The sequence below is a fragment of the Carassius gibelio genome, chromosome B18 (genome assembly GCF_023724105.1).
Source record: "Carassius gibelio isolate Cgi1373 ecotype wild population from Czech Republic chromosome B18, carGib1.2-hapl.c, whole genome shotgun sequence".
Classification (NCBI taxonomy): Eukaryota; Metazoa; Chordata; class Actinopteri; order Cypriniformes; family Cyprinidae; genus Carassius; species Carassius gibelio.
Genome location: NC_068413.1, coordinates 26,261,429 through 26,284,074, shown reverse-complemented (window position 1 = coordinate 26,284,074; position 22,646 = coordinate 26,261,429). Strand labels below are relative to the sequence as shown.

The window sequence follows — 22,646 nt, the reverse complement described above, 5'->3', positions numbered from 1 at the left end:
GAATCAATGTTCATACCAGGTCTGTTCGTAGTGATTCTGTCTGCAGGTTTGGCTTTGTCAGCTGGGGGGACTCTCAGCCCATGGAGCTCAGCCAGATAGTGGCTCTCTTTCTCTCGTGCTGACCTCTCCTTCTGTTGCTCCATCTCTCTTTCACAGTCTCTCTCCTTTTCCCTTTCTCTCTCCCTCTCTCTCTCACACTCCAGCTCCTTCTCTCTCTCCCTTTCTCGCTCACGCTCTATTTCTTGGTCAGCCTTTTGTTCTCGTTCTCGTTCTTTTTCCCGCTCACGCTCTCTTTCTCTCTGTCTCAGCTCATCCTCCATCTGGAGTCTGTGAAGAAACAACACACACACAGATGAGCTCACATTACAGAATACATGTTTAATAAAATAATAATAATAATAAAATAAACAAGTCTGCAATATTACTACATTAATACAATTAGATATAATGTCATTAAATTATTTTCTGGCGATTACAAGTACAAAAATGACAGTGGCACAATATAATATGGTATAGTGATTCATTAAGTTGTAAAAAATTGATATATTTCAGTAATTCGGTTTACGTCCAGGTTTCATGGTGCTATTGTGTACCTCTCTGACAAGCGTTCGGACTGTAGGCTGGACAGTGAAGGGTGGCTTAGGTCTCCAGGGTAACGCACCCCAGGCAGGTGCATGTGCACAGCAGACGGGTGAAGAGGAGGTAGAGAACCCCCTGTAGGCAATGGATAGAACGGCGTCCTCAGCGCTGACAGACAGAATGGATCATCCATTCTAAGAGAGTTAAAATGGGCAGAAGCTTAGTCTGCTATAAATAAGCCATTCATAAGCTGATTGTTTGAAAAAAAAAATGCATTCTGACCAGTCCTACACAGCAATATTGACTCAAATTGAGTTTAGGGCTGTTTAGCCAAAAAAATATGAAAAAAAATAAAATAATTATATATATATATATATATAAACAAAGGCCAGAATTGGGAATGGTTTCATGAAAGTAGCCATTGTGGAGATTTGGTGATACAAAACATATTACATATTTAGGCTGTCCTTTGCAGTAAATTAAGCTATGCTCACACCAAGAAAGGTAACTATAAAGATAACTATAATGATAAAAATATATGTGTCCTTACTAATGGACGATAAATTTGTTTTTTTTATAAGCACATAATGCAGTAATGTCATCTGCCACTTTAAATGCTCAACCTCTATAAATTGTGCTCTTTAAAAAGGTGGAATCTGATTGCCTGTCAATATTTAGATAACTATAATGATAAAAATATATGTGTCCTTACTAATGGATGATAACTTTTTATTTTTTATTTTTTATAAGCACATAATGCAGTAATGTCATCTGCCATTTTAAATGCTCAAGCTCTTTAAATTGTGCTCTTTAAAAATGGTGGAATCTGATTGCCTATCAATATTTTTATGGCTCATTATTCGTTATTTTATTGTTCTGGCATGGTGTAATTAAATTATCCTTAATTGTCTATGTTACTGTTATAAGTGTGAACATTCTGCTAAATGTCTACTTTTGTGTTCCACAGAAGAAAGACATTCACACAGGTTGGCAACAACTTAAGAGTAGGGTTGTGACGGTGAGGAAATTTTCCCACTGGTTAATCGATGACAACACCGATAATATCGGTATCACCTTGAGGTAGTTCCCTCTTTTCCTCTCTTTTAAAATAGCTTAAATGTGCCGTGCGCATTTTACTTTTACTTTTGAATTATCAGCAGTTCAGCGTCAATTGCTTGAATGTAACAACAAAATACAACGTCAAACTCGCCTTAGCCTATTTATAAAATAGAACTTTTATTAACAAAACACATAAACATACACCATGCTATAGGGCAGGCTATGCATAATGTAAAATCACAAATAAATTACATATAGTTTAGTGCATAGGCTAAGTATAGCTACATGTAACCTATAATATATAACTAAATAAATAAGAAACATAGAAAGTTTATTAGCAAAACAAGTAAGAAAGCTTGGAGGCACGTCATACACTTGATGTCAAATAAAATAAATAAATGACACAGTTTAAATAAAGTAAAAATCAGCAAACAATGTGGAACCAATTAAATAAGAAACAAATGTTTATTCCAAAATCTTCCAAAATCACCTTAGATAAATGGCAACAGGGTTTTCAAAATCCAAAATATTGTCAAACATGCGCTTTTGCATTTCGTTTCCAAACTAAATCATCCGCAAACCAATTGAGCAGCCTTGTTTGTTTTTTTTGTTTTGTTTTTTTTGTCTGTTCTTTTACTGAAATAAATCATTTTTATTACTATAAAAAAAATCTAAACGACTGTGGGGGTCGGTGCGGCGGTGGACAAGTGACATGCCAGTGTTGCGGCTTAACACTTGAGAGTAACTAAGGGCAGAATTATCACTTAATTATCACTTAATTTGCTTTAGTTGACAGAAAATCTCAAATCTCCAGGGTTTTAATCATGTTATCCATTGCATGTTTGTGTACCTGTAGTGGGAGAAGGAGGGATGGGGCAGATATCCAGGGTGGTAGTAGGCAGCAGCAGCTGCAGCAGTGGCAGGATCAAGCCCCAGGGGCAAAGAGGGCATGCGAAGCTCCTCAGCTGTGGTGTAAGGTCGAAACCCCCTCAGATATTCTTCAGGAACACTGGCCGGAGGCATGGCATGGGGCATCTGACGAAGCAGGCTGTCAATAAAATACAGGAAGAGAATTTAAAGCAATATAGTCAGTTTAAAAAAAGAAAAAAAAAAAAGAATCATGTCACAAATTGTGTCTGAAAAGGGAGGTTTTAGGTCCTCTCCACACACCTTAACATTTCTATTATTTATTAAATAAGTTTTCATTTGTTACAGGCAAGGCAAGTTTATTTATACAGCACATTTAATACAAAATGGTAATTCAAAGTAAAATAAGAAAGAAAAAAAAAACTGATTGAAAATAAAGTAAAACAGTTAAGAATAAAACATAAGTATACAGTGCGATCAGTTTTGACATAGGACAGTGCTCATTTAGTAAATGCACAGCTAAACAGATGTGTTTGGAGGCTGGATTTAACAATGGCTACTGATTTAGCACATCTTATCTCTTCTGGGAGCTGGTTACGACTGCAGGTGGCATAATAGCTAAAAGTGGACTTGTCTTGAGTGAACCCTTGCTATTTCTAACTGACATGATTTAATTATCTCTTTATCGAGTCATTTGTTGGGTTTATATTCAGTGAGCATATCTGCATGTATCGAGGTCCTAGGCCATTTAGTGATTTATAAACGAGAAATACATTAACATTAATCCGAAATGTAACTGCAAGTCAGTGTAAGGACCTGAGGACTGGTGTATATATGCTCAGATTTTCTAGTTCTAGTCTTAATCTTGGCAGCAGCATTCTGTATGAGCTGCAGCTGTCTAATGGTCTTGGGAAGGCCAGTGAGAAGTCCATTAAAATGGTCTACTCTGCTGGTGATAAAAGCATGAACAAGTCTCACCAAGTCCTGGCTGGAAACAAAACATCACATTTTTGCAATGTTTTTGATATGATAGTATGTTGACTTAGTTATTGCTTAGACTACTGAAACTAAGGTATGACTTGAGAATCAGATCAAGACTAACTTGATTTTTTGTTGTTTGTTGTTTTCCTAATGTGATGACTTCAGTTTTAGCTTTGTTTAACTGAAGAAAGTTTTGGCACACCTAATTTCTTCAATGGATTGGCAGAGGTCTGAGAATGAAAAATACTTACAAAGCTTTTATTAACCTTTGTTGATATTAATTTCAACATTTTCGTAAATTTCTAAACAGTATTTTAGAAGGGCCACCAATATTGTGGTGTCCCGCATCTAATCTGCTCTGCCACATAATTACATACAGTAATAACCTGAAAATATTTGATAATAACATAAAACAACTCTTAAATCCAAATAGCAATATGGCTTAACAGTGAAGTCAATTTCCCACAGTTTCTTAGTTATACTCACTTAAGAGGCTGAAAGCGCGTGTCCTGCATTACTGACACGGGTGTCAAGCCAAATGCGTAAGGGTTTCCAGTAAGGTGGCCCGGGACAGTGGGACCCCCTTTCTCTTGGGTAGAAGAAGCCTCTGAACTTAACCTATCCTGGCTGATGCCGCAAGGACCTGACTCAGCCTAAACAGACAAAAGAGGAGAGATTTATGTGAGAAGTGCACTATTACAGATTATTATGCTTACCAGACAACCCCAAGCAAACTCAAAATATGCACTGTGTAAAACATTGTTTAAACATGATGTGGTGCAAACCATTGCAGATTATGCTCCAGTCCCATAAAACACCAAGATTAAACAAATAATAAAAATAATAATAATCATCATCATCACCTATGGCAAATTAAGGTACACTGGATTGCCAGTTTCTCTGGCTCTAAATTGTGCTGTGCTCATGGTTTTTAATCTGTTTCATTTGTTCATTTATTTTTATTTAATATTGCATAAAAAAAAGAAAAAGAAAATGTCTCCTTATTGTTCAAGGAGACAGAGATGTGCTTTATTTGTCAGAGATGTAGTCATTTTGAATATACACAAATAAAAATAAATAATAGGGTATTAAATTATTTCCGCTGCTGAGGAAAAAAAAATCAAACATCAATTAAAGAGCCACACAGATGGGAAATAAAAAATTATTATGCAAAGTGTTCCTAGTGACGTGTATAGAGATGGGCAAAAGATTTGAAATCTATAACGACTCGTTTCAGCGATTCAGAGTCGACTCCTTACTTTAGAAGCCAATAACTTTATAAAGACGCTCTGGTTGGTGTGATAGCATCATGTCGAGGAGACAGTGTGTTTTTAATTGTAAAGGCAAGTTTGTTTTATTTTCACTGCCAAAGAATGAAGATCAGAAGAACCAATGGCTAAAACTCATTTTTACCACAATACCAGAGCAGTACAACAAATCCTTGTTGTGTTCACAACATTTCACTGATGACTGCTTTGAAAATCACGCCTTGTACTCACCGAGATTAGAAAAGCGTTTGGCCATAAAAGAGGGTTCATTACCAACTTTATTTAGACCAATGAGCATCTCCGAAACACAACGCGAAGTATGATTATGAAGTTATGTGTTTGTTTTCTCCCGAGCGTCTTATCAGTATGTGTGCTGTCTGCAGCCTTTGTCTGCACTGATCGTCATGTACAAACACGTCATTAAAATGAAGTGTAACTCCGTGAATACTCAACGAAGAGACATGAGAGAGATATCTATAGAAAGCTTGACATGTCTTCTTTAAAACTAAACAAGTGCTGCTAACAGATATTCTGTGATAAAGTAATCCATATGAAAACAACGCGATGTCCGTTTTTCACGTCTCCCTTCATTATATCTAATGTGACCACGCCCCCGCGCTGAACGCGCTATTCAGATTCAAACTGAAGCGCGCGGCTTAAAAACACCCACACAGAAGAAAAAGCAGCGAGACTGTTCAAGTTTTTTATTTTACTGTTTGTTTCGCGGTAAGAGGGAGACATAATTCACCCCAAACAGATGCTAACGCATTGTTTACCATGGAGGTGTGTGCGGAACAACCAATCAAAACTATGTCAGTTGACCAATCAGAACACAGAATGCTACCGAAAGGTGGGGTTTAAGGAAACTGAATCATTTGAACAGCTTCGCCTGAACCGTTTGGGGATCTCTGAGAATTGAGGTAATTTTAAAATGATATTTAGACAAAATGACAATGTTTTTTAACCTGGGATGGATTTAAACCTAATGTACAGGACTTATAAACAGTGATAAGAAGCTTAGAATTTTCATCTTACTGGCCCTTTAATACTCAATATTAATTAAATAAATTCAGCAAATATTTATGACTGCTGCATATTCCCTATACACAATGTGCTGAGTCAGCTGCCTCTTCCCAATTATCATCATCACCCCGTCCCTTAATCACCGCCCTTTACCAGGCTCCCCACAGGAGTGGGTGTGTGAGAGAGGAGGGGCACAGAATCATCCAGGTGTGGTGGCATGTGATGAGGCACACCTGAAGCGAGTAGGGCCTAATCACTACCGCTGTTAAAATGCAGAGCACGCCTCTCCTCGAAAGACCAGTCTCTTTCCCCGTGCATGCACGCTGGTTTCCTCGTGGGTCCAGGAAGGGTGCATAGAGGGACTCCTCTGCTGCCAAAAAAGGCAGTTCATCATTGAATTCGATTATGCCATCATCCAGCTAAATTCAGTTTAAATAGTATCTGTGCAATCAAGTGAACGAAAACACTGGTAATTAAAGTTACCAGATTGATGTGGTGTGGACAGTGTCCAGTAATAATGATACATACAAAGTTTGGTGTCAATTCTGTCAAAACATTGCAGAGATACAGCCTCAGATGCAGTTTGGTATCAACAGCAAATTCAGTGATTGAAATTCAACCATTTTGTATATCAACAAGAAATCCATAACTTTTTGCCAGCAAGGTCTGAAGACGATCTGAATCAAATTTGGTGAAAATTGAACTAACAGTCTAGGAGGAGTTAGGAAAAGCATGTTTTCAACATAAATCAAAATTATGAACAGTAAGTCTGGTCAATTATGGCATAATTGATATTGATGTTCAACATGACCCAAGGAATCAATCAAAAGTTATTAGCATTTATGGAAATTCCATTATTCCATAGAGCTGCCCCAAAACTTTTTTAGTACCGAAAGGGCATGGTGTCAAAGACACATACCAAGTTTCGCAATGATACACCAATGCATTCGCAAAATATAGCACTTAACAACGGAATTCAAAATGGCCGACAAAATTTGGTATGGTTTGACTCAGCATGCAGCACTGAAAACAAACAAAGTTTGGCTTCGATACAATGAAGTGTTGCAGATGTAGCCTCATGTTCATTTTTGCGTGCACTTTGTCAAATTCTTTTGCATATATTTCATGAACAGTTTAACTAATCTGTTTGAATTCAATAACTTTTTGCCAGCATAGTTTGAAGATGTCCTGAGCCAATTTTGGTGAAAATCAGTCAAACTGTCTAGGATGAGTTTCGAAACAGCAGGTTTTTCAAACTCTTAAAAATTTTGTAAATCTTGACTCTGCATTAGCCAAGGAATGATAAGGAAAAAAAAATAATTTCTGGCTAAACTTTACAGTTCAAAAGTTATTTTGTTAAGTTAAGTTTGTTTGTAAAAAATATATCCAAATAAAAAATATAATAAACGTTTTACTGTTTTCTTTGGTTGGTTGGTATGGTTCATGTTACACTGCAGTAATTATAATGATCTTGTAAAAACAGCATGACTATATATCATGTCCTTTTATAGAGCTACATAAATATGTGTGTGTGTGTGTGTGTCTGTCAAATCTACCAAGGGAGGACATGTGGCTGTACCTCAGAGCTCTTCAGCCATCTGCGCACTCATCAAAACCCCAAAAAATGACAAAACGTGCCATGGTCATCATCAACTGTGATGGACGAACAAGAGAAAAGAGAAGAGAGTGTCTCTGTGTATGCGTGTGTGGGGCGACAGGTGTGCAGTGGGGATTATGCACATTAAAAATGAAAGAGGAGTGTGTTGTGATGGAGTCCATGGTTGCATGATGCCTGGTTCCTCTGTCTTTCTCTCTGACTGGCCTTTGTATGGCAGGCAGTCAGGCAGGAAGAGACACCACCTCAGTATAGTGAGGACCCCGCACTCACACAACATATCTTTGTAAAACTCACAAGTGTGTATGTGACAACTATTAAAGCTGCAGTAGGTAACTTTTGTAAAAATATATTTTTTACATATTTGTTAAACCTGTCATTATGTCCTGACAGTAGAATATGAGACAGATAATCTGTGAAAAAATCAAGCTCCTTTGGCTCCTCCCAGTGGTCCTATTGCCATTTGCAGATAGTCATCCACTCCCGGTAAGAAACAACCAATCAGAGCTGCGGTCCGTAACTTTGTCTGTGTTCAAAATGTAGAAAAATGTATATAATAAGCGAGTACACCATGAATCCATTTTCCAAACCGTGTTTTTAGCTTGTCCTGAATCACAAGGGTGCACCTATAATAAGTGTTTATATTCTGACTATTTTAGATTGCTTCGGGGGTACCGCGGCTTTGTGATTCTTCATAGACATAAACAGAGAGAAGTAGTTCTGGCTACAATGTTCTTCCGCAAGAAGCAAGCAGTTCTATTTATTAACCGCAAGAGCGTCAAAAGTTACCTACCGCAGCTTTAAGAAAAATCATACTGAAGTCACAGTAGGCGAAAAGTGAGACAATTGTAATTCACAATAGTATTTGAGGGTTAGGGTCGAGGCAGTCAAGGAAATCTATAGAACTTTGGTTTATGGGATTAACCCCCCTGCATGCACACACACTTAGCAAATATAAGGGTTGAACAACAGACAAAGAGCTCTTTGTTCAGTGTGTGTGTAAGCTATGGCCTGAGCACCCCTGCCCCTCTCCCTCAGCTATACCGACCCAGAATCCTTAGTACGTTTAGACAAACCCCTCCCGTCATCAAGTGTGATATCAGAGGTGTTCATCTTCAGACAGAGCAACACATAAGACAGGGCTTGATCAGAGACGACCATAATCCTTAAAGCTGCAGTCCGTAACTTTTTTGATTAAAAATGATCTGAAATCATTTTTTGAGCAAGTACATAACTAAGCCACTATTCAAAACTATCTACTGACCTTCACAATAGAAAACTTATAATAATATCTTGTAATCTGAGTGGTACAGCCTAGGTTTGCAGGAAATTTGAGGATGCCGCTGTGTCATTACAAGACGTCTGTAAACATGAAGAAGATAGTAGGCTATGTTGCATGTGAGGGTGATGCAGGTGGCGGATCATTTATAGACTTTTCTCACAAAAAGAATTATGTGTTTATGAAACACATGTAAGTGACTGAAATTAGATTGGATTAGATGTGGGATTACACAGGTTTTGTATTTAAAAAATGACCAGTTCTAAGGAAGAATAATTAGCTTTTTAGGTTAAAAGAATGTCTTAAGACAATGGTAAGACAATTAGACATTAGACTGTAAAGTTACAGAAATTTTAATCTAGATGTAACTCTAACACACACTACATACATGTAGTCATGCAATGCTGAAGTAATTGTTAGATTTAATCACCATTGGTAGGGAGATTTATTGTAATGCTTTTTTACACAGTTGATCAGAACAAAAGTGGCAGACATGTTTTTTAATTGTTTAGATGACAATATCCAATGAAAATTCTTATTTAAGCAATACTTCCAAGACAGAATCTTTGATTCCTAAGTACAGTATCCAAACAGGTGCAGTGACTCACAGCCACACAGCAAAACATTAGATTTATCTGCACTGAGGAGCCACATAAAGAAAATAATTCTACAAATAACCGTAATTGCAGGTTTCAAACAGAGACGAACTTACACACTACAGCTTTAATCAAAGCAAGTACACACATACACTTATTAAAGGCATCTAAAGTGGGGTGATGTTTAGTGCTGTTGCAGGGCTATTGTTTAACACTGAGGTATTAAACAAGTATGTATAGCCACTTTCACACTGCACGTTGGTCCCGGAAAATTGCCGGATTGCCTTCCGAGTGAACACAAACACATCCTGGGATTGATTCCGGGAATGATCCCAGGTTGAGGACCTAGTAACATTGCCGGGATCAGTCCCTGAATGAGCCCTGTGTGAACAAAAGGCAGAACCAATGCTGTAAAGGGTGTGCTGTAGTGATGATGCACATTATCGTGCGACTATTTTACTGGGTGTTTTGAAGGCAGATCAATGTTCACAACATTTTTATTTTGAAAACTGTAATGAAGCAGAGATCAGGTAGTTCCTCACTACCCATGCTGAAGCTGAGATTGTTCGTTAGTTTAAGTGAAAGTTAACGTTTCTAGCATTTTCGACTCATACATTACATGTCACATCCTGATGTCATTTGTCATTACGCAACCTTTACAGTTTGTGTGTGAACGCATGCACGGATCAGGAAATCACTGGCAGTGTGAATTAACTAAAATCTGACAATCCAGGAACAATTTTCAGGACACATTACCAGTGTATTATCTGGAATCTCAGTGTGAAAGGGGTTAATGATTTGGGGCTGGTGCTGTTGTGAAATGAAAAATGAATGAAGCAAAAAGACAGTTCTTCTTGCCACAAACAGCCTCAAGTAGGCACGTTGCTTCAATAAAGCTACAGTACAGACCAAAAGTTTGGACACCTTCTCATTCAAAGAGTTTTCTTTATTTTCATGACTATGAAAATTGAAGATTCACACCGAAGGCATCAAAACTATGAATTAACACATGTGGAATTATATACACATAACAAAAAAGTGTGAAACAACTGAAGATATTTCATATTCTAGGTTCTTCAAAGTAGCCACCTTTTGCTTTGATTACTGCTTTGCACACTCTTGTTATTCTCTTGATGAGCTTCAAGAGGTAGTCACCTGAAATGGTCTTCCAACAGTCTTGAAGGAGTTCCCAGAGGTTCTTAGCATTTGTTGGCCCTTTTGCCTTCACTCTGCGGTCCAGCTCACCCCAAACCATATCGATTGGGTTCAGGTCCGGTGACTGAGGAGGCCAGGTCATCTGGCGCAGCACCCCATCACTCTCCTTCTTGGTCAAATAGCCCTTACACAGCCTGGGGGTGTGTTTGGGGTCATTGTCCTGTTGAAAAATAAATGATGGTCCAACTAAACGCAAACCGGAAAGAATAGCATGCCACTGCAAGATGCTGTGGTAGCCATGCTGGTTCAGTATGCCTTCAATTTTGAATAAATCCCCAACAGTGTCACCAGCAAAGCACCCCCACACCATCACACCTCCTCCTCCATGCTTCACGGTGGGAACCAGGCATGTAGAGTCCATTTGTTCACCTTTTCTGCGTCGCACAAAGACACGGTGGTTGGAACCAAAGATCTCAAATTTGGACTCATCAGACCAAAGCACAGATTTTCACTGGTCTAATGTCCATTACTTGTGTTCTTTAGCCTAAACAAGTCTCTTCTGCTTGTTGCTTGGTGACTCGGATGAATTTATCCTCCGCAGCAGCGGTGACTCTTGGTCTTCCTTTCCTGGGGCGGTCCTCATGTGAGCCAGTTTTTTTGTAACGCTTGATGGTTTTTGTGACTGCACTTGGGGACACTTTCAAAGTTTTCCCAATTTTTCAGACTGACTGACCTTAATTTCTTAAAGTAATGATGGCCGCTCATTTTCCTGTACTTAGCTGCTTTTTTCTTGCCATAATACAAATTCTAACAGTCTATTCAGTATGACTATCAGCTGTGTATCCACCTGACTTCTGCACAACACAACTGATGGTCCCAACCCCATTTATAAGGCAAGACATCACACTTATTAAACCTAACAGGACACACCTGTGAAGTGAAAACTATTTCAGGTGACTACCTCTTGAAGCTCATCAAGAGAATGCCAAGAGTGTGCAAAGCAGTAATCAAAGCAAAAGGTGGCTACTTTGAAGAACCTACAATATGACATATTTTCAGTTGTTTCATACTTTTTTGTTATGTATATAATTCCAGATGTGTTAATTCATAGTTTTGATGCCTTCAGTGTGACTCCACAATTTTCATAGTCATGAAAATAAAGAAAACTCTTTGAATGAGAAAGTGTGTCCAAACTTTTGGTCTGTACTGTATATGGTATGGTACAATTCTCAGTACCTGTTACTACAATCTTCAGTGTCACATGATCCTTCAGAAATTATTTTAATATGCTGAACTGGTGCAGGCTGACGGGTATAACGTAACTTATAATATTCATAGCGTTAAACAACTTGGCACAAGTTGATTGGTTCATGTTGAATACGCAGCCAATGAGCTTGCTACTTCACATTTAAATGGCTGGTTAGCATTCACTTGAGCATTTGCCGATGCGCAAACTACTGCAAATGAAACTGAAAGTAAGTCGCAGAAGCAATACACAGCCATCTTCACTCAAAGTAGTGAGACTTACCTATCTCTACAGTGCTAATGCCGCACTCTCTCCTATTGCGCTCTCTGACATTGAAAGTAGCTGATAATTAATCAAATGCAGCACATATCTATTGCTTTCACTGACGTGAACTCGGTTAACTGTGCATATTTAGCGTGGAAATTGAAGAACGGATTTATATCCATTTTGCAAAGACACATTTATGTTGCCAAGAGTAAATGGAAATGTTTTAACAAATCAGATAGGTATCTGATCTAGGGCTGTAGCTATTGAATATTTTAGTAATCGAGTATTCTACCCAAAATTCCATCGATTAATCGAGTAGTCGGATAAAATGTGTTTTTGCTTAATTAAAGCGCAATATTAATTATGCAAGAGAAAATAAGACTCCTGGGTCTCTTAAAATGAACAACTGAGTTTCCTTTTTTAGATTTTTTTTATTTTTTAAATGCATACAATGCAATGCATACATCAAAAATAAACATTTAATTATTATCCATTGTTTCTCTGTCTGTACTTGTACTGTGAACAATGACAATAAAGTTGACAGATTAATTAAGTGCATTTAAGTGCCATTCAGCTGGGGTTTTAAATAAAGCATTTTCTCAGATGCACATTAAACATTAAACACATAAAACATTAATTTATCTTTTAATTATTGAAATTAGCTTAACTTCACTAGCTTCAGTGTGTGTGTAAATAAACGATAAGCGCTTCTGCGCCATTCATTCACAGAGACACGCAGAACATGCAGGATTCATATTTAAACAGATTGTTCTGGATTAATTTTTACAGATATTAGTCCATATCGTGATTTGATGTAAGTACCATGACCTATTTTTGATTAATTCATTCCAAATCCGTGCCATTCCGCGTTAAACTGTACATTCCGTTTTTATGACTGGATTCCAAGATTCCCTCCGCGTTTTCTGCATCGCGGAAATCATAGGGCCCTAGTTGTGGTATGCCAGCTCTATCTTGCAATGGACACAAGCCCGTTCTCTTTAGGTTTGCCCGCGCCCTCAAATCAAAACACTGCTGACTCCTAAAACATCTAAAAAAGTACCTAATTGATTTGCATAAGTATTGATATTGCAAAGTTTGGCATTTTGTAACTGTTGCCATCATAAGCTTGACTGATTCATGTGACTTCATTTTCCCCCTATTAGTTTTATTTATTTAAAGGAACACTCCACCGTTTTTTGAAATAGGGCTTATTCACATTATTTCCTACATTTAGATAGGTGGGCAAATGTATTTTTGTGTCAGTGCATGCATTGTTTTAGTTTGACTGGGTCAGCGTTAGCTTAGCTTAGCACAATGAATGGAATCCTTTGTTGCCAGCTAGCATGGCCTGAGTAAAAGTGATAAAAAAAATAAAAAACCCCACCTAATTACTTCTTGTGGCCTGCGTATTCACAATGAGTACAAATAGCGATCCAGATTAACACTAGGCGATTTCCTAGGCAGATATTGGCTTGGGACTATATTATGGGGAAGCACAGGCGAAGCACTGCTGCTTAGGCGAAGCACTGCTACTTCGGCGCAGAGATATCACACAACACATGAAATCCCACGACTTCCGTCAACATACCGGCGTGAATAGTAGCTGCCTGGCTATTTTCCTTACAATACACGAATGGCGATGAACATGGCTGATTTTGAGAGAGACGAAGAGGGTGACTTCTCAGACAGTCAAGAACCAGAACCATACCTATTTGAACCAGAGTTTACAGAAGACGAGCTGCGTGCTTTGGAAATAGAACGACAGGAGGAGGAGGTTGCGATCGCTCAACAGCCTGAGGACTTGAGGATGAGAGCCAACATGAACTGGTGGTGTGAATGTGGGGGAATATGCCAATCTATGCCGACGGAAATAGAGAGTCTGTGCTGTAGAGAGTGGGACATGTTTTTGCCATTGATGACCAGGCTCAACACGTCAGCTCAAGATGAGCGTGCCCGAAGTTGTGTCATATCTACAGAGGATTTCACGGCGCTGATAACATTCTGCAGTACTCAATTTTTTTTTCCGGTGTGACAAAGTGAACTGGAAAAAACGCCCCACGCCGAATGGACCAAATGGACAGCTGTCCACAGAGTAAGTGATTATTTTAATCATGACGCATGTATAGATCGACCCATATTATACCTGTATTCACATAGAGTTGATGTTTTCATGTGTTGCGTGATATCTCTGCGCCGAAGTAGCAGTGCTTCGCCTAAGCAGCAGTGCTTCGCCTGTGCTTCCCCATAATATACTCCCAAGTCAATATCTGCCTAGGAAATCGCCTAGTGTTAATCTGGATCGCTATTTGTACTCGTTGTGAATACGCAGGCCACAAGAAGTAATTAGGTGGGTTTTTTAAAAATTTTTGATCACTTTTACTCAGGCCATGCTAGCTGGCAACAAAGGAATCCATTCATTGTGCTAAGCTAAGCTAACGCTGACCCAGTCAAACTAAAACAATGCATGCACTGACACAAAAATGCATTTGCCCACCTATCTAAATGTAGGAAATAATGTGAATAAGCCCTATTTCAAAAAACGGTGGAGTGTTCCTTTAAAGGGGGTTGAAATGCTCGTTTTCACTCAATATCCTGTTAATCTTGAGTACATATATAGTAGTACTGCATCCTTCATAAATCCAAAAAGTCTTTAGTTTTATTATATTCATAAGAGAAAGATAGTCTGTACCGATTTTTCCCGGAAAAACACAACCGGCTGGAGGCGTGAAGTGTGGGCAGAGCTAAAGAATCACGAGCGCGAGTAGGCTTTTGCGTTGAGAGCATGTGGAAGCTGTGACATTAATACCGTGAGGGAAAACCCATCATTCAAAACAAACCATGGCTTACAGTCAGATTCAGCCGTTTATTTATGATCCAGAATCAGATCCCAAGGCTGAAACTGAACGAGAGCAGCAGCAGCAACGACTCGCTCCGAGCGGGGCTCGAACCCGAGTCTCTGGCATGGGAGGGGACGCACTAACAAGGAGGCAGAGATATTTGAAGCAGTTTTACTCACCGCCTGCGGTTCCAACACACGATCGTGACACTTTTTCCTTGGGATTGCATCATCCTTAAGAAATAAACGATACGCAAATCCATCGTCAAACTGGGCCTTGTGGCCTTGCATCTTCGAAATGCAGGGAACAAACAAAAACACTTGCACAACTCCGTTGATGCTCTGTAAAAATAAACTCCATCCACTGGTCCCTTAATGCTTTGGTAATCTATGCAGGGCTGTCTTGCCCTGGCAACCAAAAACACACTTATTTTGTGACTTTTCGCGACGCTCTCGCTCTGGTCAGTGAATCGCTCTGATCAGTGAAAGGTCTGTGCTGCTCAGCCTCGCTATACGGGAGCGCGCGCTCTTCCGGCAGAAGTGCCTTAGGACCCATATAAGGAAATTCCGCTCCATCTAACGTCACACAGAGCCATACTCGAAAAAAACTTTCCGAAACTTGTGACAAAACGTACAACTTAATTTTTTAAACTTTGTCCATGTTTAGCATGGGAATCCAACTCTTTAACAGTGTAAAAAACTCAGTATGCATGAAATAGCATTTCACCCCCCCTTTAAATAAAAAAATACTGTCTAATTTCTTGTTGTTGTAAATGTTCCTATTGGGATAGACACTGTTTAAATGTTTTGAAATTAATTTAATTAAACATTCATGCTATATATTTTGGCTGCATTTGTAAGTTATTAAAAAAATTTATGGCTTGTGTAAACTAGGCACAAAATGTAAAAATATTGATAAATTATATTCATTGTTATACAGACAGACAGAGGACTGATGAACCTGGGGAAAACATGAGAATTCCACATGCTCTGTTCCTTTTCAGCTGCCTATCTAAACTACATGTTAAGGTTCCAGACAAGACAGCTGGTCTGAAAAGTAGATGATAAAATTGTTGCATTCTTAGACTCTCTTAACTTGTTACAAAGCCATCTTTGTATCAGTAAAATGGCTCTCTAGGGTTCTGAACAGAGCTTTTGTATATTATGATTAACTTTACCTCTCGTACAGGTCGGCTCTCGCTCCTCCAAAGGCCGTTGACAGATTTGGTGGGTGCTATGGTGACAACAGGTGGGGTACTTGGTACACTGTGGCCCCCAGAAGGCACTATAACTGGACCCATGGGGCCTTGCTTGGGCGTACTGACTGGGGAGTTGTGGTTAGTGGCCGGAGATGAGACCGGAGATGATTCGCTGCTTATGGAAGATCCTGCTAAATGAGAGGAAACAGGAGTGAAACAGTTTATCAGTCATTCTGTAATCCCCTTCATGCCATTTATATAGCTATTATCTCTTTATGCTTAAAAACAAAAATCATGTGATCTCTGCATGAGAATTGTAGCTTATAAATGAAAGTAAACTGAAACCTACATTGCAAACACACTGCACCAACTTCTTACACATCTCTGCACTTAAAGCTGTGTGTGCACCCATTTATTTTTGACTAGTTCAGTTTAAAGTGGAAAGGATATACTACATAAATATAAATGAAGGAGCAGTGAGACAGACCCACAGCCTACATTTAACATTACATGTAGACGGGGTGGAGAATTCATGAAGAGAGATGACTGGAAAAGCTCTGACAAGAGAGAGAAAAAAGGAAGTCCTGTATGCTCATCCTGAATTCTTTATCTGCATGGACATCCATCCACTTACAATCCAGTGCTTAATCATCACTCTCTAAAGCTGTCATCATTGGTCCACCTATACACACTCCATCTGTCTCTCAGTCTGTCAGTTTGTCCACTGTAAAAGGTGAGCAGGGTCTAACACAGACCTGGGCATTTTATCTGGCCCTCTGTATATCATTGACCGGCCCGCATGAAGTAATTGGTTAATTAAAATTCAAATGCAAATGGAGCCATGCAATGCCCAGGTCTGATATAGATGAAAACAATCTACATTATTTTGCTATTTTTATGCAACATGACATGAATAACCTATAAACACGTAATACAATGGCACACATTTAATTTTTGAAGGAAGTTGTAATTTTTTTTTTATTATTTTTTTTTTTTACATACGTCCGTGTGTGTGACAGTACACACCCGCACTCAAATGTGTTCACATTCATGTAAGACACCTTTCAAGAGTTTGCCGTTAGCACTTAAATATGTTAGCTGATGGTTGAAGACTGATGCAGAATGTAGAGTTTTTAACAAGGCATGGACTTAAGTACTTATTTACTGAAGTCAAAGGTAAGTTACCGCCATTATGAGACATAACACACAGAGAAATATAATAATTTGACGGATGCAGAGCAGGCATGGACATCTGAAGCTTTGCAAACTAACCTGTAAAAGTAGCAAGGAATTTTTTACCAAGCTTCATACATTGAGGGATGCAGCACTGAATTAAAAAAAAAAAAAAGAAAAAAAAAAAGAAAAGAAAAAAACCAGTAAGCCATTCTCTGACAAGGAGTTTATCAAAGAATGTTTGGTGGACTCTGCAGCGTTAATATATCCGGACAGAAAAGAAGCATTTTTAATGGGCCGATCTCCAGGTGAACTGTATCGAGACAAATCAATGGCATTCTGGGAAATTTGGGGCCCTATTGTAACAATCTACACGCAAAGTGTAAAGCGCATTGTGCAGGTGCACTCAGGGCATGTCCAAATCCACTTTTGCTATTTTAACGACGAAAAAATGCTCCGATTTTTTTAATTGGTTGTGCCTGTTCTCTTAAAAAGTAGTGGGATGAAGTAGAATTTCATTCATCATTATAAGTAGTAATAGGCTGAATTGCAAATAGGTAGCCTAATTCTAATACACGCAATGGCTATCCATCATTAAATTTTCATTAAAAATGTATGTAGCCTACACAATAATATTCTTTTAGACCAGGTTCTTTTAGAGTTGGTCTATGGAACAGTCTATTTTCAGCTCCTTAAAATAGCAATGCGCCTGAACACACCTCTTTTTAAGACCAGCACACCCATGGGCGTGCAAATGCATTTGCTAATTAAATAACATGGCGCTGGATGGTAAAATACGAATGGCCGGACTGAAACTAGCAAGCACACTGCGCCTTGCGTGGCATTGCCCTGGGTGTATGATAGGGCCCAAGGAGTTTCAGCTGCAAAACAAAGCAGACGATTTTGACTTTTTCTCATTGGCTCTGTCACCTTTGTTACCTAAGTCACCTTTATTTATATAGTGCTTTATACAAAACTGATTGTGTCAAAGCAACTGAACAACATTAATTAGGAAAACTGTGTCAGTAATGCAAAATGACTGTTAAAGGCAGTTCATCATTGAATTCAGTGTCCGTGACACAGCCTAGTTACATATTTTATTTATGTGAAATAATGAAAGACTTTGAGATGACGGATGAGCTGGCAGCTTTGCGGTCTATGAAACGGACTACTACGAGCAGCAATTTGTTCACAGAGGTAAATTCATGCATGGACAAATTGTGACTAAAATGGGACAAACTGACAGGTGGTACAACTGATGTTTGGACTTTTGAAACGGATGTAAGATCAAGTGACTGAAATAAACCCGGAACAGAAATTGGTACTTTTATATTGCATTATACATCAGGAGGTCTTGTGCAAGTCAGCACTAAAAATCAGCCATGTTATTGATGTTGTGACTAAAATAGTAAAATTCATCTGGACAAGAGCACTTAATCATATATGGTTTGTTGCATTTTTGGAGGAGTATGAAAGTGAACATCATGACATAGGCTACCACACAACTGTCAGTTGACTGGGCAAGGTGATTAAAAGAGAATGGGACTTGAGAGCAGAAATTCAGTTTTTTTTTTTTAAAGAAATGCAATGACATCCCAGAGCTCTCAGATACAGACTGGATGGCAGATCTGGCTTTCGCTGTTGATGTGATTGCGGTTATAAATGAACTAAATGAACCCAAGCTGCAAGGCAAGTCCACTTTGTACATTAAATGTACAGCTTAGTGACAGTTTTCATGAGAAAGTTGAAGTTTCTTGGCTTGACGGGAACATACGTTATCCGACAGAAAAGCATTAAAAACTGCCATCTGATTATTTTTCATCTCTTTTAGAAGAAAAAACATAACCCCAGGTATTTGACAATTGTGTTGACAATTTCCCAACACCACAGTAGTAACAACTTTATGAATTACTTCCAAGATCGTTACTATTAGAAATAATATTTTTACCATGCAGCTATCAGCTACAGTATCGCATCAGACAGTGCACTACTGATCCCCTGAGGAACAATTCCACTCATTCTCTACCATAGAAGAGGAAGAATTGTAAAAACTTGTTAAATCATCTAACATGTATATTAGACCCTATTCCATCTAAGCTCCTAAAAGAGGTGCTTCCAGAAACCATAGATCCTTTTCTGACTATTATTAATTAGTCACTGTCATTAGGATATGTCCCCAGAACCTTCAAACTGGCTGTTATTAAGCCTCTCATTAAAAAAACACAACTAGACCCCAAAGAACTAGTTAACTACAGACCAATCTCGAATCTTCCTTTTCTGTCAAAGATACTAGGAAAGGCAGTATCCTCACAATTATATTCCTTTTTAGGGAAAAATGGTATCTGTGAGGATTTAGTCAGGATTTGTATCATAGTACTGAGACTGCTCTCCTTAGAGTTACAAATGACCTGCTCTTTGTTAGGACCCGAGCACCGATGGGGCGAGGACCCTCTTGTATCTGCTCTGTCTATTCTTCTTCTTCTTCTTCTCCCAAATGAATTGCATTTTTGAGGGCTTAAACATGCTCAAAAAGTCATGAAACTTTGCACACGCATCAAACCAGTTGGAAATGTTCGTCTAATATAGGATTCAGAAGAGGGTGTGGCAAAATGGCTTGACAGCCCCACCTATACTAAAAAAAACAACAGCCTTCAAGCTATGTTTAACGTACATGCACGAAAATTGGCACACACATGTAACACACCAATGCCTACAAAAAAAGACTCTTGGAGTAAAATTCTAAACCCAACAGGAAGTCAGTTATTTGTAATTTTATGAGCAAATTTTGCGTAATTTTTGTCATTTCCATGCGTTGTATTTTAACAAGCTCCTCCTAGAAATTTATTCAGATCAACACCAAATTTGGTATGCCTAATCTAAAGGCCTTTGCGATGTTAAATTGCGAAGATCTTGAGTTTTTGTTGAAGGGCGTGTCCGTGGCGGCCTGGTGAATTTCGATGATTCGCCATGAAAAATGAAGTTGCTATAACTGAGACATTCAATGTCCATACTGCCCCAAACTTCACATGTTTGATAAGACTCTGAACCTGAACAGATTGACATGCCCATATTCAGTTATAGTCATAGCGCCACCTATTGGAAACAGGAAGTGACATATTTTACACTGCGACAAACTACTCCTAGAAATTTGATGACATCAATGTCTTTTTTGTGATCAGTCTAATCTAAAGGCCTGTGCGATGTTCAGTTGTGAAGATCTTGAGATTTCGTTAAAAGGTGTGTCCATGGCGTGTGGCGAAGTTCGATGTCTCACAATGGGAATAAAAGATGTTATAACTCAGGCATAAGATGTCCGATCTTCCCCCAAACTTTACATGTGTGATAAGAGTCCTGGCCTGAACACATCTGAAGGCCAATATTCCATCGGGTGTGGCAAAATGGCCCAATAGCTCCACCTATACACATTCAACAGAGTGTGCCTCGACCTGATGTTTTACGCACATGTACAAAAAAACGGTACACACATGTAACACACCAATACCTACGAAAAAGTATCTTGGTACGAAATCCAAATCCCAACAGGAAGTCGGTTATTTAGAATTTGCTCTGCAAAATTGGTGTTGTTTTTGCCATTTTCAGGGGTTGTACTTTAACGAACTCCTCCTAGAGATTTATTCGGATCAACACCAAACTTGATCTGTGTAATCTTAAGACCCAAATTGTTGAGAACTAGAGTTTTTATTAAAGGGCATGTCCATGGCGCCATGACAAAATTTGAAGTCTTGCCACAGCAAGAGAAGTTGGTGTAACTCAGGCATAAAATGTTCGATCTTCCCCAAACTTCACATGTTCGATAAGAGTCCTGGCCTGAACACATATCTTCCATATAATGATAGCGCCACCTGCTGGCAACAGGACGATTGGCACGTATAAATGACTTTGACATATTCCACTTATATTTACGACTTTAAATGCATATTTCTCGCCGTTCGCCTTTTTTACTAAAGCAGCTTGCTGGTGGTGAGCCCGGGTGTGAGGGCCCGTTCATCGCTGCTTGCAGCTTTAATTCTATTGCGGTTGTATAGATATGTTTGTATGGCTCTTAGTGCTGTGTTTGACACTACTGACCACAACATTCTCTTGAATAGACTAGAAAACTTTGCTGGCATTAATGGAATTGCATTAGCATGGTTCAAATCGTACTCACCTGACCAACATCAATTTGTGGCAGTGAATGAAGAGGTACAGTAGGTGGCAAAACAAAATTTAGCTTCTGCCGCCGCGTCTGCGAAGTGCATTTGCAGCTTTTGACCACTGAGTGGCACTTTAACCACAAGTTTTCAAACAAGCGAATGAAAGCACATTTTTGCAAATAGCTGTCAGTTTTGCCTCAACGATGTGTCACATTTGATGACTGCAGTCGGGGAAAATTTATGAAATATACTGTAGTTAAAATATTTTATATTCACAGATTAAAGTTTATTACTTCTTAGAATTAATTCAAGCAGGATATATGTCAAGCCTATGAGCTTGTGCTTTTATATTTTCTCTAAGCTACACAGTATTACACCAAATTTTAGATTTGACACATTTAATAGGTGTGCAGTATTATTTCTAAAATACAAATTATGTGTAGGCCTGTCATGATAAAACATTTTGCTGGACGATAAATTGTCCAAGAAATTATCGCGATAAACAATAATATTGTCATTCTAAGACCAGTTTCTTAGAATGAGGTGAAGAGGTGCTTGCTGCAGTAGTTACAGATGCACACCATTAAGCATGCATGCAAAGTGATAAAGCCAAAGAGAGACGGAGAGAGAATGAAAGAGTGAGATTTAATCTAAAAAAACAGCAAATTGAGTCCCAAAGACCCTCATGTCTCTTCCTGTTTCATTCAGTCTATTAACACAGGCTAAATACTAGGGGTTGCACCTTCTAATCGATTAGTCAACTAGTCGACTTTAATGGTCTGCCATGGTGCTTTAAGCTTGACGTCAACAAGTCGCTGGTCCTATATGTGGTGCTCTTAAATAAGTGATTTGGAACAATCTATATAAACAGCAACTTGTGAAGTGAATGAGAGAGTCGACCCAAAACAAGCAACGGCAAAGGTAACACAACAAAGTACACATACTTTAAATTGTGATTTTTTAAAGATACATTTCACAATTTAATGTGTAACTGTAAATATATTATCAACATATACAGGTGCATCTCAATAAATTAGAATGTCATGAAAAAGTTCATTTATTGCTGTAATTCAACTCAAATTGTGAAACTTGTGTATTAAATAAATTAATTGCACACAGACCGAAGTATTTTAGGTCTTTGGTTCTTTTAATTGTGATGATTTTGGCTCACATTTAACAAAAACCCACCAATAACAAATCAATAACATCTCAACAAATAAGAAAACTTCATAAGACCAATAAAAAAAATTTTTTAGTGAATTGTTGGCATTCTGGAAAGTATGTTCATTTATTGTACAGGTACTCAATACTTGGTAGGGACTCATTTTGTTTTTATTACTGCCTCAATT

General features: G+C 38.5%; 1 protein-coding gene across 1 annotated transcript in view; it reads right to left on the bottom strand.

The window, feature by feature from the left end:
- Window positions 1-22,646, bottom strand: part of LOC127977424 (genetic suppressor element 1-like) — an 870,445-nt gene that overhangs the window by 166,909 nt on the left and 680,890 nt on the right. Inside the window, exons 4-8 of the mRNA XM_052582332.1 lie at window positions 15,950-16,161; window positions 3,973-4,139; window positions 2,489-2,686; window positions 594-773; window positions 17-327 (exon numbers count right to left, since the gene is read on the bottom strand). Of these exons, the coding sequence (XP_052438292.1) occupies window positions 17-327; window positions 594-773; window positions 2,489-2,686; window positions 3,973-4,139; window positions 15,950-16,161 (1,068 nt within the window). The remainder of the gene's footprint in view (window positions 1-16; window positions 328-593; window positions 774-2,488; window positions 2,687-3,972; window positions 4,140-15,949; window positions 16,162-22,646) is intronic.